The sequence below is a fragment of the Bombus pyrosoma genome, linkage group LG3 (genome assembly GCF_014825855.1).
Source record: "Bombus pyrosoma isolate SC7728 linkage group LG3, ASM1482585v1, whole genome shotgun sequence".
NCBI classification, from domain to species: domain Eukaryota; kingdom Metazoa; phylum Arthropoda; class Insecta; order Hymenoptera; family Apidae; genus Bombus; species Bombus pyrosoma.
In genome coordinates, this window is record NC_057772.1 from 5029897 (window position 1) to 5048325 (window position 18429).

At 37.1% G+C, this 18429-nt stretch overlaps 1 protein-coding gene across 2 annotated transcripts in view; it reads left to right on the forward strand.

Annotated features, from left to right (window-relative positions):
- The window catches only part of LOC122577924 (cell wall protein DAN4), a 52297-nt gene that overhangs the window by 18559 nt on the left and 15309 nt on the right, over window positions 1-18429 (forward strand). For both annotated transcript variants that reach the window (XM_043749629.1, XM_043749630.1), the window contains exons 2-5: window positions 15593-15796; window positions 16101-16187; window positions 17215-17400; window positions 17475-17513. In XM_043749629.1, coding sequence (XP_043605564.1) covers window positions 15593-15796; window positions 16101-16187; window positions 17215-17400; window positions 17475-17513 — 516 coding nt within the window. The remainder of the gene's footprint in view (window positions 1-15592; window positions 15797-16100; window positions 16188-17214; window positions 17401-17474; window positions 17514-18429) is intronic.

Sequence of the window (18429 nt, forward strand, 5' to 3'; positions counted from 1 at the left end):
CGCCCGGTTGCTCGTATATACCTTCGAAAGTGACTCGTGAGACAGGCTACGAAAGTTGTAGCCGTGTACGTGTCTCATTGGCGTAGAATTTCATATAAAATTTCGGTTCGTTTAAGATTTTATTCGTTTCTTCCTGCGAATTTCTCATCGATGATTTCATCGGATGGAGCAACGGAGAATCTTGCCCGGCATATTCACGCAATACAATGTTAATCTTTGTTTCATTTCTTTCTATTTTGCTGAGATTTTACGAAAGACGTTAGAATGAGATCGAAATCTTTCGAATTCGATAGGTCTGCGAGAGATAGTTTCAATTATTATACAAAATTGAAAAATATGGTAGTAAAGTTATGTCAATTATCAATTCTATAAACTTTTCTCTTATAACGCGAGATGGATTTCCAGTTCCGAAAAAACAGTTACTTTCGTCGTGTATCAATTTTCAACTTCAGAAGGTTCTAACCAATTGAAAATATGTTTTTCCCACTCGCGTGATAGATAGTTTCTTTTTTATTTTCTTTTTTAATCAAACATCACAGATTGCGATTTAATGGACATCTTCTATCAATCATCTACTGCCGCATCTATTCTATTCCTATTTTATACTCTAAATTACTTTTTTTTCTACTATCATATACCTTCTTTCAAGCCGAAAAAGCTTTTTCTTTCGACCACAAACCAAGTTTTACCTGAAATAACATTTTTCTTTATCACATATCCATTTTTATCCTTAGAAACTTTTTCCTTCCATTACACATTGCTTCTGGCACAGGCTACCCTTTATATAATGCTTTATATCAATTTTCTAACCTAAACTACTTTTTGCTGCTGTCGTGCATCACCTTTCAGTTTTAGAACCTTCTTCTTACATCTATTTATGTGACATTTTAATTCACAGATATTTTCCTTCGTAGCATATCGACGTCTATTTTCGAAAACTTTGACCTCTCGTCATACATTGACTTTCTTCTTCTACCACGTGTAATCGCGTGCCAATTTTCAATTTCAAAACCTCTTATATTCAATGACTCGTTAATTTTCCTACCTTCTACGCTTTATATCAATTTTCTACCCTAAATTACCGTTTCTTGCCATCATCTCACAATTCCGCAGCAACAATTCCGAGACGAATTATTTTCCACCAATAGGTCATCGCTATGAAACAAATTTCTTATTAGAAGCTTCTTTGAGATATTAATTTATCGAATCTTGAATGAAAACCTTATTACACAGTGGCAAATAACAAGCAAGAGAATCTTTAATGATTTAAAAACAGCCTGTGAAACAAAATTGAAACGCGAAATCACCAATATTGACCATTCTCCGATATTTCTTTCAACGGTAGAAAAACGACAATAAAACGTCATATGTATTCCTCTGAAACGTGAGAAATTATTTAGCGATGAAAAATAGTACTTATTCACGCAAATTATTCAAAATGCAATACGAGCGTTTCCGAACAATTATAATTTATCATCCCCTGCCATTTATTATCTTTTTACCTTCAACGGAAAACCTACAAATACAAACACGAATGACACAACAATTTCTGATCGAGTCTCGATATTTCAAGCAAGGGAAACAAAAACATACAATTTATACGTGGAAAATATTCAGTGAGGTGTGGAATATTACACAACGATACAGGAACATGGGTACAAACAAACATGTTTCACCGAGAGATCGATGGTTCGTGCGGCTTGGCCGATTTTCCAGCGGGTTTCGTTCGCGCGATTTAGGAATCTTGGTTTGCGTATACGCGTTAATTCGAGCCGATCGCCGGTCCCGGATCGTTGCCTATCTAAAAGCCTCGGTTCCGCGGTTTCGGAAGCCGCCCGTGTAATTGCCGCTCAAGCAGGGATCATTGCGATTACCATAGTTTTCCAATAAACTAATACGCGGTCGCGTATTACGAAATATTTTCCGCGGTCGGACAGTGCGGTTGCGATAAGCGCGAGCAACGTTAACGAACAACGATCGATACCGGAAAACCACACGAGAGTTTACCTTGAAATCGTCTTTCTTTCTCTCTCTCTCTCTCTCACTCTTTCCCTTTCTCTTGATCGATCGATACTAGAATCGAGATTAATTACTATCTTGGATCAAGCTAGCGTTTTTTCAGAGTATAGATCAGCTGAGATATTCAAAAGCCACTAGGTGATCAATTTCATTGTTTGTAAATTTCTCAATTTCATTACACGGGTACGGATTTAATATTTAATTTCTATACACATGTACACAGATGAGTTGCATCCACAAGTGCATTTACTACAAGGAAGTGGCGTATAATAACAGTAAATGGCAAAGTCAATTTAGATAATAATGTTGGTAACGTTACTTCTCTCTATCTTTCAATTTGCAGGGTTAAACGTTATAACTCCTGAACGGTTCACACGGCGTGCTGAAAATCATAGTGGTGTAAGTCGATCTAACGTTAGTCGATGCTTGGTTTCAACTCGATTTTTCTAATCGCGTCGGAAAATTTCGACGTTGAAAATTATCGAGAGTTATTCCCAGGATGTGTTTCATCGTGAATGAGAAACTGGTTGCGATCATAATAGTTCCCACTCGAGAACGATAGTGTGTGATAAAATGTGATCCAGCGGTTTGCAGATATTAATATCCCATAAAAAAGGGGGGAATTGGAATTTTTCATGGAACGAGTATTCGTGAGAGTCTCAGAACGAATTTTATTATCGTGGATTATTATCTAAGCTAATGTCTGATTAATTCAGAAATACCTGCTAGTTTCTCCATATTTATCGCGCGAATTTATAAATGATTAACACGTTTATCATGAAAATTTATAAGCGATTATTTTAATATACAACACAGAGCTGACGATCGCAGCGAGAAAAAGTCTTGAATCGATTTCAAACATTTCCTTTACGACTATACACGTACTTCGTTTGACTCTCTTGAGAACTGATCGCCCTGTTCCTTCATTTACACGCCAATTTTATTTTTGTAGGATATTTTTGTTTGGAAGAAAGCCATTTGTAGAACGTCTTCGAGATTGAGGAAATTAGAATGTAAAATAGGGGAGAAAGCATAAGAAGGATAAAGATGGTAATATCCGAAGGAAATTGCTGGGAAAGTATATCTCAGAGTTACGTCCCTTTTAATTTGTTATTAATAATGGCACGTTCGTACTTTAATTAGAATTTTATCGCCGTTAATTGAGCCTATGAAGCATCGACTGATAATTGAAATTTTCATTATCTCCGATCTCAGCTATTTAAAATGGGCGGAACAAGCTAACCGGGCTTCTACTTAAGAAATTGCCCTTCGGTTCTAAGGCAGCTGCCAACAACTAGTTATCAATATATTTCAGCTTCGGAAATGAAAAACTCGAGCTTCGATTTAAATGATGTACAGATTTTCTGTAAAAGGATTTCTAAAAGTATGGCGTTCTAGATGAAAACTAAATCTTTGCTTAGGTCTCGTTTCTTTCGGTATGTTCATTGAATTACAAATTTGTAAAATAAACTGTCAAATACCTCCGTGAGCCATTGTATATTTCCATTAAAAATCATCCTCCTGAATCAAAATCAAATTTTCTTTCGAGATGAAAAAGAAAAAGAACAGAATAAGAACGATAGACACGGTGAAGGAGAAGTTTGAAGGAAGATTGTGAAAAACATTTCGAAACGTAATTTCGCCGCATATTCGAATGATAGAAGACTTCGTCGAAATCATATCTCTGTTATGTTCCACGGAATAAAGACTCGTAGTTACGTCTCGCTTTTTCTTTATTCTGCCCAAGGGGACACGAGGAGCGATTGGCAGAGCTGAAATCGAAACCATCCAAGCGTGCAAGACAGTATCGTCGATTTCGCGAATTAAATCGACCATCATCCAGTTCGCGATTCTCCGAAGAAGCAAAAAAAGAAAAAAACCTGATCCTTCCTTTTAATCCATGTCGTCTTTTCGTTTCAAATAATTTCGCGTGGCTTCTGATCAAAGAACCAGCGTACAGCGACTAAAGTATTTGAAAACCCAATATAAAGAAACTTTGTCAAAAAATAGTAAAAACTAAGTTAGAAAAGTAACGTCTTCTTTTCCACTTGTACCTAAATTTTTTAATCGAAAGTTAGAAAAATAAGAGAACAACATTGCTAAAGCATACGTCTATGAAGCAATTGAAATTTTTCAACTACGAATTTTCAATATAGATCACCTTTAAAAAAACCAGTAACTAATATTTTTTTGATCCTCTCAATTCAAGAACGAATACCTTTTTTCACGCATGTTCAAATTTTTTAAATCAAACATTTAAAAACTACCGAAGTGCGAGCCAGAAATGAATATACTTTTTCTATGCGTGTGCAAACTTTCTAATGAAAAATTTAAAAACTATCGAAAAGCAATTGAAAAATGTTTCTGAATTAATCAGAATTTTTCTCGACGTATTGTATCATCCTATCAAAAAGCCAACAATACCATTGCCACGTCGAACGCAAAGCTGAATTGGCCGACCACGGAGGAAGTGCCATTTTCCATGTCTCTTTCTCTCCCTCTTGTTCTCCAGACAGGAAGCGGTCCCGTTATCCCTAAAGCGCGCTTCTCGTATTTATCCGGCTTGATTAAGGGGCGCGTCATAGTCTGCGCAACAACGGACGATTTGTCAGTGTCCGAGTAGCGTTTTACCTCGCCGATATTTCGGATTGGCCATCCTACGTGCCAATTTCTTTTTCATTTCTTTCAAGCTTCTAACAACCCCTTTTCTACGTCACGCCTTCGTTCATGGCGTTCCCCGCGTTTTTTGATCACTCATCGTGACGATAATAACGCTGTTAATAATTAGACTGCGGATTTTATGCAGTTTTATGCAATTTACGAAAGATTTGAAAGTATACAGATGCAAAGAAGGCATATAGGTAATACACGGAAATACATAAAATATTCAAAGTGGACTACTCCTTATAATTTTTGGGGTTAACAAATGTTTTAATCGAGTTAACGATAAAACACCGTGAAGAAGAAAAACGAACGAGTCGTCACTTAGCATCGTTGACTGTTGAACCATATAACATTTTGTTAATTAATAAAAGTTAAATTAATAATAAAAGTTCATTTTAATTTTCATTCTCTATGGTACGCGATAAAAATGATACGGCGTAGTACGCGAGGATATAAATTAAGAAGGAAATAATCTGACCGAAAGATTTAAACAAAATTGTTATAATCGTTAATGACTCAGCGACACCAATCGACGGTTAATAACGATAAAATTTCTAATAAAATTTCGGTATACGCGTTTAATTTATCCGATCGATGATAAACGTTCGTGATCAGATTTTGCGATAATTTTAACGCGAATTTTCACTAGCTGAAAGAGAGAAAGAGAGATATGGACTATCTGGCAGATATCGGCGCCAATATGAAATTCAGCAGTAATATCGAGGAATGGAAAACAGAGATACACCCTGAAACCCTGTGGCGTAGCCGCGAGTTCTAATACGAAGTGATTAAACTATTAACTTTGATCACAACGTATCGATGTCAATATCGCCGGGGAGAAAATTATTCACGCTAATTCGATATTAACGCTAGTGTCTCTGTTTGTCGGTCTTTGTAACGGTAATTGCAATTACCGTTCGCTTAGAATTAATACTGTGTTCTATGCTAATAATGATAGAAATCGTTATGACGATGGAATTATTGTCAGAAAATAACATGTGCCATTATTCGTACTTATCTTCCATCTAGCCGATCTGAAAGGTAAAAGTTCAGCATAAATAGCCATTAAGATGCGTACTGCGCATAGAGAAGTTGCTTTTCACGAACGAAGTAATAAATTCCTTAGACGATCTTAACGCTTAAACGCATCATTTTTCCAAATATAATGAGATATTTTGAAATTGTTAATTTATGAGTTATAAAATAGACCATAGAGATTAGTATAAATAAATACAAATTCAAAATTAACTCGAAGAATCTATTTCAGCTTGCCGTATTATTTTATTCGCATTTCGTGCCATTTTTGGAGCCACTATAAATTAGAATTAAAACTTACTGGGCAATTTGGGCAGCAAGGCTTTCTTTCTCTCTCTCTCTCTCTCTCTCTCTTTTAGGTAATGAAATTCATCTTTCTATCGCGTGTATGATATTAAATTTGATAACTGAAACGCGGAATTTGATATTTTAATCGGACAATATAACAATATTGCGTTGTCCCGTGTCATATGATGAAGCACCGCGCTAAGCACTTCCGGGAGCTTACGTTACACCGCTAATTTATGGATCAATGTCGAATACAATATCCCCCTTTAGCCCGTGCGTATTGTTCGAAGGGAGCGTGTGACAATGATCACAGAATACACGAGTATGTTTCAATGTCGAATCTGACGCATTACGCGTACAATTTTCTTTCAACTTTGAACGGGGCCGTCCACGCTTTCGGTTCCTTCTATTCCGTGCTGGATGTGTATTTCCATGTCCCAAAAACCAAACTATTTGATATCGATCACCTGTTGCTGGGAATATTGGGAAATATTGAAACATCGATCGAGAATATATGTAAAAATGAAAAAGTCCAAATCATTTACGCTGGTTGAAGAAATTTTCGTTTACGAACTTCCTAAATCACTTTGTTTCTATCAGTTCTCTCAGTCCTCTTTTTCTAGTTGATTGATTCATATGCGTAGGAATATTTATTGAGGAGAGAGGACGTTTCATTGTTGCAAAGTTGAAATATTGTTATGGACTGTTGCAACACAGATTTTTCGAACTAGGCGCAGATTTTGTTTCACAGGTGTTCCGTGCAAACGCAACATGGAAATTGAACTGGATCGTTTCTAGTAATCAATAGTTATCAAATATACACATAATATTTTAATATCTTTAATTATATATCTAAATGCTAACATATCAGCTAAATGTATTTGATTTATTATCATTCATGTATTACGAGTAATAAATATGCTAAAATATTACGTGTACATTTAATTTGCTTTCAGATTTACCTAGTTCTCTTCTGAATTGTATGAGACTTTAAGAAAACATTCCTCCCGAAAATTTAATATTTCACATCTTGTAAGCTGCTGTGTACGAATATTATATACGTTTAATATATTTTTACTTCAGAGAATTTTCTGGCATTTGTTTTCCCGAGTTTTTAACATTGTATATCTTATTCAGATTCTTATTTTGTATTAATTTTCACGCTGTTAAGAATTTCTGTCTGTTAATCGAAATGCAACGTGAAAATAACGGATTGAACGTGGGAAATTGAAACGAATTCGTTTAATAGACCGCTCAATATGGTCGGTCATTTATCGTTTCCAATCAGTTTCCGGATATGCATAATGCTATCTCGCCACTTTCACGTAATAAAACTTCGGCCGATAATCGCTGAATTTCGTGGACCACAAATTCGTTAACAAACGATCATCTTGATAAATCTCGATGGTGGATTGGAATTACGGCGTCATTTTCAAATGTCTTCCTCTTCCTTTGAAATTAAAATTATCCATTAACAAGAACGTATCGCTTTCGCATCATTTCATTCTGATTCTATAAATAAATTTCAGTCCTTGACAATTTTGTACAATTTTCTACAATACTTGATGTTTCATAAAATTCGAAGCATTTCCGACTAAGTTTTTATAGAGCATAATATTTTCACGAAAATGGGACACGAGTTTGTTAAATTACAACAGAGACTGGAAATAACAGAGTGTCTTTATCAATATTTAACATTTCATGACTATCTACTTTTAAAAGCTAATATTCAAGTTCATTGTATTTAATGTTGTAACAAAAGAAATGTATGGAAAAGCAAGTCGACCATTCGAATTCCATTAAAATAATGACTTCATTTTACTCTATATTCGTTGGTAGCCATGCAAATGCGCAGTCTAATAATTGCTCAAGGGTATTACCAAGCATCTGAAACCATTCCAACCACCGAGTTTCATGCTTTTTATACCTTCTATATTAATTACTTTCAGGACACAACATCTAATTCTTTGAAGTACCATCTAATACCATTTTCTGGTGACATCGTTCGAGGATCTTATTACGCTTTATTTACAGTCGTTAATTAATATGAAATATGCGAAATATGAATATCAAAAAATGTTCATAACCTTAATCACGCAGACTACTATCAATTAATTTAATAAAATGCTCGCTTTTAGCCAGCAAGCGATATAAGAATGAAATAGTCGAGCCAAAACGAACCTATCATATTTTTCTCTCGTGTGGTTTTCGTATCGTAGCTAGAGAAATGAAATTTCTGTACGTGGTTCTAATTCGATTAGGACTGTTGATATGCACAAAGTATTTACATACCGTGAAAAGAATCTCCCGGAGGATCCAAACGAAACGTTGCGAACGTTCAACGATATAATTATTAAAGCATGCTGGCGTTGCGGAGAATCTAAATCAATGGAATTAAAGCGCGCCCGATCTCCTCGTCCGTTTTAAATCTCGTTTCTTTAGAAAGGGGAAAACAAACGGTTTTTAATAATCGTTTCGAACGACACGATGAGGTATTCGAACAGAAACGTTGCAAAAAAGGAATCGTCGATGCAATTACAAAGCTTTGTGTAAGCTATTGAAAATTCGCGGGGAATTTCGATAAATCACCGACTTTCCCACGCTCGGATAAATCATCGCAGTGTGAAATTACATCACTTTCGAGAGCTCGAACGAATTAGCTAACCGGGAGGGAAAAACGTTAAATTAATAACAACGGCGAAGGCTGGTAAACATTTCTGTCGGATTATTCGCCGTCTCTTTCTTCCCGATGGAATGTTTTCACCGTGTACGAACACGGTACACGAATGTAGTTCTCACAACGTGTTTTCACATATGTATAAGGTGGAGCTGCTACAACCAGTGGGAATAACATTAGATAGAAACTTTGGTTTTTTTTCTTATTCTATCCTGTGGTCCTTGCAAGTTTATCAAATTCAAGGAGAAAGGATTTATTTAATTACGAAGCTGGAGAGATGAAAATGGCTACTGTTTCTATTGCTATTTGTGTCAATGGAGTTATACAATATTTCATTTGTCAGGGAATTTGATTCTTTCATGAGGATTAAAAAGGTTTTGAGGCCTGGACAAAATTTGAGCAGGAAAGACGAATATTATGTAAACAAAGATATTAGAAATAATTCAGCGGATTTGTTGATAAATGATGCTAATTCAACGACCGACAATATATTAACTAAACGTTTTGACCTATTCCAAAGTATCATATCCAAATGCAAACATGCAAGTTAAATCCACTCGAACTGGTTCAAAACAGGGTAATTTCCACTACGTACTTCTCAATTTGTACAAATATACATACGTATGATTGAACTCAATTTCGAAAGACGACCAATCGTCCAGAGGTAGAGTCTGGCGAGTTGCGCTTCCGGCAATAGCCGGAAGTCCGCGATTCGATTTATCGAACCGAGCTACGAAAAACGAAGAAGCTCCGAAATATTCACCGGAAATTGAAGCATCGATGAAATAATGTTTGCGAAGAGGATAAAGATTTTCTGCACAAAATTCGCGAATCATTTACTTTGGAAAGCAAGCGAGTTACCAATGAATGATGGTTGCGAATTTAATTAACGATTCAATAAAGATTATTCGTCTCGAGTATTTTAAATAAAATTTCATTTGCTGGAAAATTAATGTTACGCCATTATTTCCAATATCAAATATTGGTATTTTATATCGGTATCGTTCAGAATTATCTCGACTGATCAATCCCGAGAAATCAAGAAATCAAATCCTCGACGATTCAAATCTGAACGTACGGAACGCACCGAGAGGTGGATGAACCTAACCTCAATTCGGAACACGTCATGTCCAATTCGACAACAAATCAGAACGATCTCGATCTCAAAATTGTCAGAGCGCCAGACCAGCTGTGTATTCTTAACAAGATGGAAATATAGAGAGCGAGGGGTGGATGAAAATGCAAAAAAAGTGGGCCGGCGTCGCGATGCATCGAGCAGATTGACCAATCCGCGTCTGGATCGCGAGGATCTCGCGCGGCTGCGTCGCGCTGATAAATCGGATTCCGGCTGATAAATCAGCCGTGACTCGACGATAAATTCGTGCCGGCTGGCGTACGTATCGCGAGGAAATATCGCGTGATCGTGTCCGATTAATAACCGGCCGATCGTCCTTCTCCCAGCGCCATGTTTTAATTAAAAGCGCACCCTCGCGGCCCATCTTCACGATGCCTTTCTTCGGTCGAAAGTCCCGAGGTACCTCTATGGTGATTTTGCTTCTTGACTTATTTCTTCTTCGCGAATTATTGGATTACTTCAGGTCTTTAGGATACGGTTATTCGAATGGTTTGGGATACTGAATTGGATTGGGCGAAAGAGTTCTCGAGGATGTAAAGAATGAACTTTGGGTTTTTGGTAAAAGTAATTCGATGGTTAGAAGCTCTAGATATATCGGTTTTTGGGGCACGAATCATTTAAGTGATTTGGTAGCGGAGTGGTTTAGGAAATTAAATTGGATCGAATAAGGATGGTCGACGTTTTGTCAAAATAAAATACGACTCTTAAATGGTTTGGAAATTGGATCATATATTTTTGAAATACGATTATTAGAAAATTTTGTATATCGCTTTCATTAACCTGAGAACTGAATCTCACGTCGAAAAGAAATGTTCAAGGAAATAATTAACTATTTAAGAAACTTAAATCATCCAATGTGATCGAGATAAAATTGTGGTTACGCCGTGTTAAGCCCGTTGAACCCGCATAGCAAGTAACCGCGTGTTATTCGATAGTAACATCGATTATGCAAATGGTTCTCTAACAACGAAAAGTGGCCTCTTTAAATTTAATGTAATAAAGGTTTGCCATCGAGTTTACCAATATCCTCTTCTTTGATAGCGTTCTCAAAGGAGTAGACTCTATAAAGATTGCCCTCGAGGAAAGAAAGCAGTTTGTTGGGAAGGAAGCACTGCTTAAAAAAGGGCGAATACTTTTTTTTTGTACAGGGGACAGTATCCTTCCCTTTTTTCGTAGAAAAAGCAATTTTTACAGGATAGCTCTTTGCCTGAGAAAGTAGCGTATTTTTTCTTCCTTTTTCAATTTATACGGATGAAACTCGAATTAACCTAGAAAAATGTAAGACAGAGGAATATGCAGGAAGGAGGAAATTAATTGTTCAGTTTTTCGATCAGTATTACTTCCTGTAATTTTGTGAATAATAATTTGTTCGATACAGCGGCACCGACCCCGTTATCCATTCAATCATAATCTCTATATTCTCATTATAGTTCAGATCACGACACATTGTCGTGATTACAAACACAAAATTATCGAAGATAAGTATAATTTATGCGAAGGAAGATTGTTAGGACGGAAAGGATGTAATAAGATACAGTACGGTTTATGAACATTCCTGTTAGTCTTTGTTTTCTCTTCTGTGAAAATTCATTATACCACGGCTGTTGCACAAACTCTGACCATTTTAATTGCTGTCTACGAATATCGCAATCCAATTTCTAATATTAGATAAGGATCGACATACGAGGATTCGCGAAAGAGACTTTACCAACATCCGTGATGGCACTGTCGCAAGATATCGCGAAACCCTGATAACATTCAGTCTAATTCGTACTACTGCTATCATTTATGTACAAAGAGCACGTAAATGATAAAACGTAAACTCCCACGAGGTTCCGAGTAGCTAATAAATATCGCAATTAGAAATTTATTCTTTTCACGCTAGGACGGATATTCTGTTTAGCAATCTGAATATTTCCATAGTACGAAGACTATACAAACGATCGTCATATTTATCTCATTCACTCTAACTAAGCAAAAATGGGTGACCGATCGATGACCTGCTATGCAAATAATTTCTATTATTTCACAGTTATGCTAAGCACTAATAATAAGCTATCGATACGATCGTTACGCTTATAAAAGAAGCTCCAAGATCCCGAAAACCAACAAATTCTCGAAGTCTGAACGATCGAATACGGCGAAATCCAGGAGAATCAGAATGAAAAACCTTGACTCGGCTAATTATAGAGGCGGGTCTTGAGCAGTGCTCGGCCTTGAGAGTCACTGGCCGGCATCACGATGCACGCATCGCCGCCAAACGCAGCGGTGCACGTGTGCATTCGAGTGTGGCGTGTGCATACGAAGCTATGAATGGAGCGAACTCTGCCCTCGACTTCCTATGCACCCTTCCTCCGGCGCCTTTAGTGCACCGTGTGGTTCCTTTCCCTAGTTGCCTTCGTTATTTCCCTCTGATCCTCTCGCCGTTTCCTTCAACCTTTCTCCTTCCACGAATCACCGTCTCTCGACCGATCTGGCGTTCAGCCGCCGGCGAGAGAGCATAACGCGTGTAACGTGACGTTTCACACACGCGAGAGACCGGGTACCAAGGCTGCCGGGTACTCGCGCTGGATAACCTTTGTCTCCGATACAAGGTGATGGTGGCCGACTATTGTACCTGTAAATGGTAACTTACACTTTCCACTTTGTATACGAATGTAAGAGAAAGAAACAGGCGTGTAAATTGTCTTTATCCGTATTTCATCGAAATTGGACGTTCAAAGCGATCAGTGGGCTACGAATTTTTCTGTATTTTTGTGAAATTTAAAGGTATAGAATGCACAATGCGTATGATATGGAAAAATAAAAAAAAAACATCCGAAACAGAATATTTACTATAATATTTGATAGATGAAACAAGCTTTTATTTAAATTCCATCCTTTTTTTTAGGTATATTCAGAAAAATATTGAAATGCGTATGAATCCACAGTCCCGTAGCGAGGGGGATGGGGTAAAGTGAAGTAAATTAATAGGATAAAAACGATCAGTGCTATGCAATAGTTTCTCCATAGTTAGAGTAAATTGTATAGGACTATCTCGAATAGTAACTTTATTCACTATGGCTTCGACGATCCTTCCTGTAATCTTTGCACAGCGACGCTCGAAGGGCAATTTGAAGTTCCTTACAACAAATATCTCATTCGATTCTTTTCTGAAAATGAGATCGTTTTTCCAAGACACGTCCGTTCCTTTGCCATTGTCCGCTTTGCACTAGGCAACTTGATTCTGTTCTTTTATGGACCCAACAATAGACTAGCTTCTTCCATATGAGCTTTACCGGTTCTTACAACTAATGGCGTCCTAATTCTTTTTGTTGTCATTTCGTCAACTTTCTGCTTGTTTTCTCGAAGTCGTTAGGAATGCAAGGAAGAAATTCTCACAGAAAAAAATCGATAGTGCAACTTTGTTTCTTTCCTCCGTTACTTGCGCGAAGGGAAAATTTACGAAAGTTTTGTCTCAGCGACTTTGATTTCATTTGAAGAATTTCCACAAATCCTCCGATTAATTGTTGATAAGAAGATTTAGCGGATCGTTTCGTCGAATGGATGTTACAGAGAATGTTCGAATACGTCGGTGGAAATATTTATAAAAAAAATGCATTTACAATATCCTGCAATGGATGTTGTGAAAATATTTAGAGACTTGACTTCTCGACTATTTCTACCAACGTATTTTCCCTATTTCATCTCGATTTGTTTCTTCAAGTACTTTAAACTCATGGATTTCGGAGTAAGAATATAGCAAGTAGAAACGATCAGTCCTGGGCAGACGCACAATCGCGTGGCCATTCCACTCAATAAAAGTTCCTGTTCTCATTCATTCGACCATTAATGCATTACTAATACATCTGTATCATTTATTAAACCTTCTCACTGAAAAAATTACACCTCACATGTTTTTTCAATATGCAAAAAGAAAAATCATTCGACGTTACATCATATTACTATCGACCCTCATCATCCAATTTCCATGCATCAATGTCTCTATAATTCGCAACACATACGATAATCTACTCTCCGTGAATAAATCAGTTTCACGTGTCACGTGATAAACATTCACATTCATTTCCATCTTGTGGTAGCTTTCACACTTAAATCCTATTATCCTCATTGACGGGATCCCTTGTCTTGAGCCACATTTAGCTACAAATTGGGCACGCCATACACCTTCAGTGGCTTGGAAATGAATTTATCGCAGGGCTGCGTTGCACTTTAAGCCACTCTGACCGTTCTACGCTCTCTCTATTTTTTATATTTTTTTTATTTTCCCCTTTTGTTCGATCCTGCGCGTCGAACAAAGGCCAACAACGAAATCTTTTTTTTTTTGTTCAAACCGAAAAAATCGTTACGAGGCAGTCAGGGGTTATTTCACGATCGCGTTATTCTAGCGTGCACAGCTCCATTACAAATTATTCCGCGGTGATTCCGCGTAATCCTATTCACTTGCTGGAATAGGTTTTGAAAGGGAAACCGGTCACGCTTCCGGTGCGTCGAAAATTCACCTGGAAATTCGAGCAAAATGAGTCATTCACCATCGAATCGAGCTAGAAGCGATCTACTAGAAAATAAAGCGATGTATAGCTTAAATCGCTTTTGCATATTGAACACTTAGTTTCCCTTCCATTCTTTTTTACTGATTAATTTTGATTCGTTTCGTGTGTATTATATTTTATACGATTTTTATCTCATTTTATACAGTTAAATTTTTATTTGCTTGTGATTGTGCTTCGAAATCGATGATACGATAAATGGAATTGAATGTCCTTTTTGTCTTTCTGAATATTTAATTTTTCTTCCAATCTTTCTTTTGCACGAGTTTCGTAGTTTAGAGTATTAATGTTGGCCCAGTTCTGTGTCCGAAATATCAATTTTGAGGTATTAATTTCGCTTCACTTTGGTATTTAAAATTCCCTTATTTGCGAATTTAAAATATTTTTCGCAGAGCGGAGTAACGTTTGAGAACTGATGATACGATAAATTGGATTGAATGTTCGTTTTTATTTTTCTATCCTTATTCATCGGCACAAATTGATAACGTGGAAATATTGATTCGTAAACGCTTATTTTTTCTATATCCGCAGATTACCTTTATTTATAGTAATAAGTATTATCGGTATTTTAAAATTAATCCTCATGTTCATTCGTAAATTTACTCGTTAATACGATATACCGAGTGCTCCTATTTATTTTCCATATTTCAAATAAAATTTGGATATCGAAATCAAATAAGATTGGAAACATCGCAATTTCGACAACTGAAATTAAATTTAAACACACGCTAGTTTACCTTTCCTTTATTGCGTTTTCATTTTATGTTTCGTTTCATCAGACACATGTATCGTCGTTAATTTTGTTCCCTTGTAGCCTGTGCTCGTGTAAAGCTATTAGCCAGAGAATCAGAAATTGTTTCTATAACTGTACGTGCTTAGGAATGCACAGTGTCATGAAAGTATCCTTGCAGACATCTCTTGCGAAGGTTTCGAATTCCATAAAATCCAAGAATCTGAATAAATGTAATTACTAAAATATTCTTTCTTTGATAAATTATTAATATGTATACGAATCGTTCCCTGGTAAAAAGTTGCATCAAAGTACGAGACATTATAATCCATAATTTGCGAAACGAATTTTTAATTAATGATAAAGTTCGCCACGTCTACTGTTATAAATAAAATTGGAAAGGTGATTTCAAATTTTTGCATGATGGTGTATAAACTATGTTATGCTACACGTTCTAAACAGTGTGGTCATTGAAACGGAACGATGTGTCGCAGGTTGCAGGTACGAGGGTCGCAGATACGAAGAGGGCACGTCGGTGGTCACGTCCGAGCCCTGCTTGCAGTGCAGGTGCAGTGACGGTGCGCTGAGATGTCGTCTTCGAGTTTGTCCACGACTGCCAAACCCACCACCCACCGGATGTCGCGTTCGTTCGCCAGGAGAGAACGTCTGTTGCCCAGAATTAATTTGCAGCGAGACACGTTAGTACGATTATGAAAAATGTCTCAACTTCGCTCGGTTACATTATACATCGTGAATCCAATCTGTTCCAAATTAGAATTATATAATGTAAAATGATACGTAATATTAGCAAAGAACGATGAAAACGATATAATATAATAATTTTATTTTATTTATTCGGCTTACACCACTGTATTTGAACCGAGTTATTCCTTTGCTAATACTAGATATTATCAGTTTCAATAAAAAAGCTCTAATAAACAATTCGTTGTTAGCAAACAAAATTCAGGATACAAAGAGTTAAAGACGAATGAACGTTTTCAGGTGACGCCATGAACATGCTACGAAGGTCTAACGTTCACGTGGAGGCAGAAGAGAAGATTGAGGAACCTCAGAACTCTCGTTTTCAAGGTAATCATCGTAGAACTGTAGACAGAGGGAATTTAGAGACACCTGAAACTCGCTGGACAACGATTATATTGATGTTGGATATTGTTCTTGCAACTTGTTATGGTACCAGAGAATAGTAATTGAATAGACATTGAAATATCGCTATCGGAATAAGGTTGTTAACATTGCCACTAAGTTTGCCGAAACTGATGTGCTTGCATTTATTTTTAGCAAGTTTATAGAGAGGAGAATGGTCGTTGTGCTTTACGACGTAAGGGGAACTGTGGTTTACACCTTCTTCGTTGTTATCATAATCTACGATATGCTACCGCGGCCTACTATTCGAGGGCTAGTGCTGTTATTACCCTCCACTTCATTGGTATTACAGTTTACGACTTGAAAATTATCGCTCCTATAACCTATGATTTAGAGTTGCTGCTATCTGGACCCACAATTTAGCAAACTTACCATTAAGGCTTGTAGGATTTTAATTTTTGCGAACGTTTGCTACCCATTCCTGTTATTTCTACCCTGCGTGCAATCTTTTTAATAATTCTACGAGCTACAATCGCAAATTAGAATTGCGAACTAGGTTCTTTATCTATCTTTTCTTTTCCTTCTTATTCTTTATCTTATAGGTAACTATCATTTACAGGCCTTACAATATTCGAAAGGTTTTACTTTTCGAGATTAAAAGATCTTCCGATCTTAAGACCTTAGACTTAAAGATCTGGAATTATAAATCCGCAAAATGTTCTAATTTAAAAATTACAATTACGAGGTATTCATTGATTCAAAAAGATATCGGTGCATCTTCCTTCTTTTGAAAATATCTTCGAGTCCCATTGAAATGAGACTCAACAACATTTATTAATAGTTTCTTTTAACATAGATAAGCAGCGTATTCCTTCAGAATGCTCAATAGTATAGCTGTGAAAGGTACATATAGTAAGAAGTAAAGTTGCTTTCTCAAAGCAGACCACGTTCGAGAGTGGTTGCAGTTAAAAGATTCAACATCAGGCTGATGGTCGGTGGTGTTAACAATCAGGTTGCCTGCACGAGGGCGTGAGATACGGGCCTGGCTCGGCGATGATGGGCTCACGTAGATGCGAATACTGCTACTGCATCTCTGGAGCGAGAAAATGCATCAGACCAAAGTGCCTGCTGCCCCTGCCAGGATGCACTCCACTGTATACCCCGCACTCCTGCTGCCCGGTTGCCTACAATTGCACCCGTGAGTGTAGTCTTCATTCGCCGCGAATCCAAATAATAACTCATACAGCATTCTCTTCTTCTCTGTTCTTTAAGATCTCCATTCGTCGACGCTGGCGCCGATCACGGGAAACGGTGAGTGAAACGTTTCATTTATTCCCCCTTTCTCTTTTCTTTCTTCTTTTCTTTTTTTTTTGCATGGAAGAAGCTGAGTCAAGAAGCCGTACGTTCGGATCTCAGAGGTTTCGAAAGCAATTGCAATTACGAATTATTCATTGAATCAAACGGAGTACGCAACTATCATTTTCACCCCTACAATTTTCGAAAGATCTTAGCTCCGGAAGTTTCTGCTTCCCGAAATTTTAAATCTTACGTCTTTGAAGCATTTGTTTTCGCGTGCGAAAAATTGGTGGTTAAAAACGTGTATTTTAATATGCAACATGTAAGAAATATTTTTAATTTAAGGATTCCACTGATCTGGTAGTTTATCTCTGGTGTAAACTAAATTGTTTCTAATTTGAAGAACGAGCGTTAAAGGAAGATTTTATGCAGGAACTTTCTTCATTGGTTTGATGTCCAGAATCGTATCCGTACGATCAATATCCTTCGCACTTGCTTTAACATTCCGTAGACAGTATTGCACGTATGCGTGGTAAAACTTTTCTCAATTATAACTAAGATGCGGAACAAAAAGTGTTTCTCGTAACGGGCGGAAAAAGAGAGACTAAAGAGGAATTCTTAAAAAGCCTTTCGTAAGGATAATTAGATGGTACTCGGTACGCGATAAAACCTGACGCAATTTAAAGGGATTAAAGTTCGCCATGCAACGTCCCGCTGATTTTGCGCCGCGATGCGATTTTTCCTCATAAGCTGAGCTTAAATTTAAACTCGGCCAGCAAGCTGAATGGAGGGAGAGAGCCAGTCGGCTTCTTCCAAAGCGGCTGATACAGCGACCGAAGCAAACTTTCCTTTTTATCGCGTTAAACTTTTCGTCGCAACTTTCACCGGATAGAGGGCCGGCTCTGTCTGAGCGGCTTTTCAGAAAAGACGG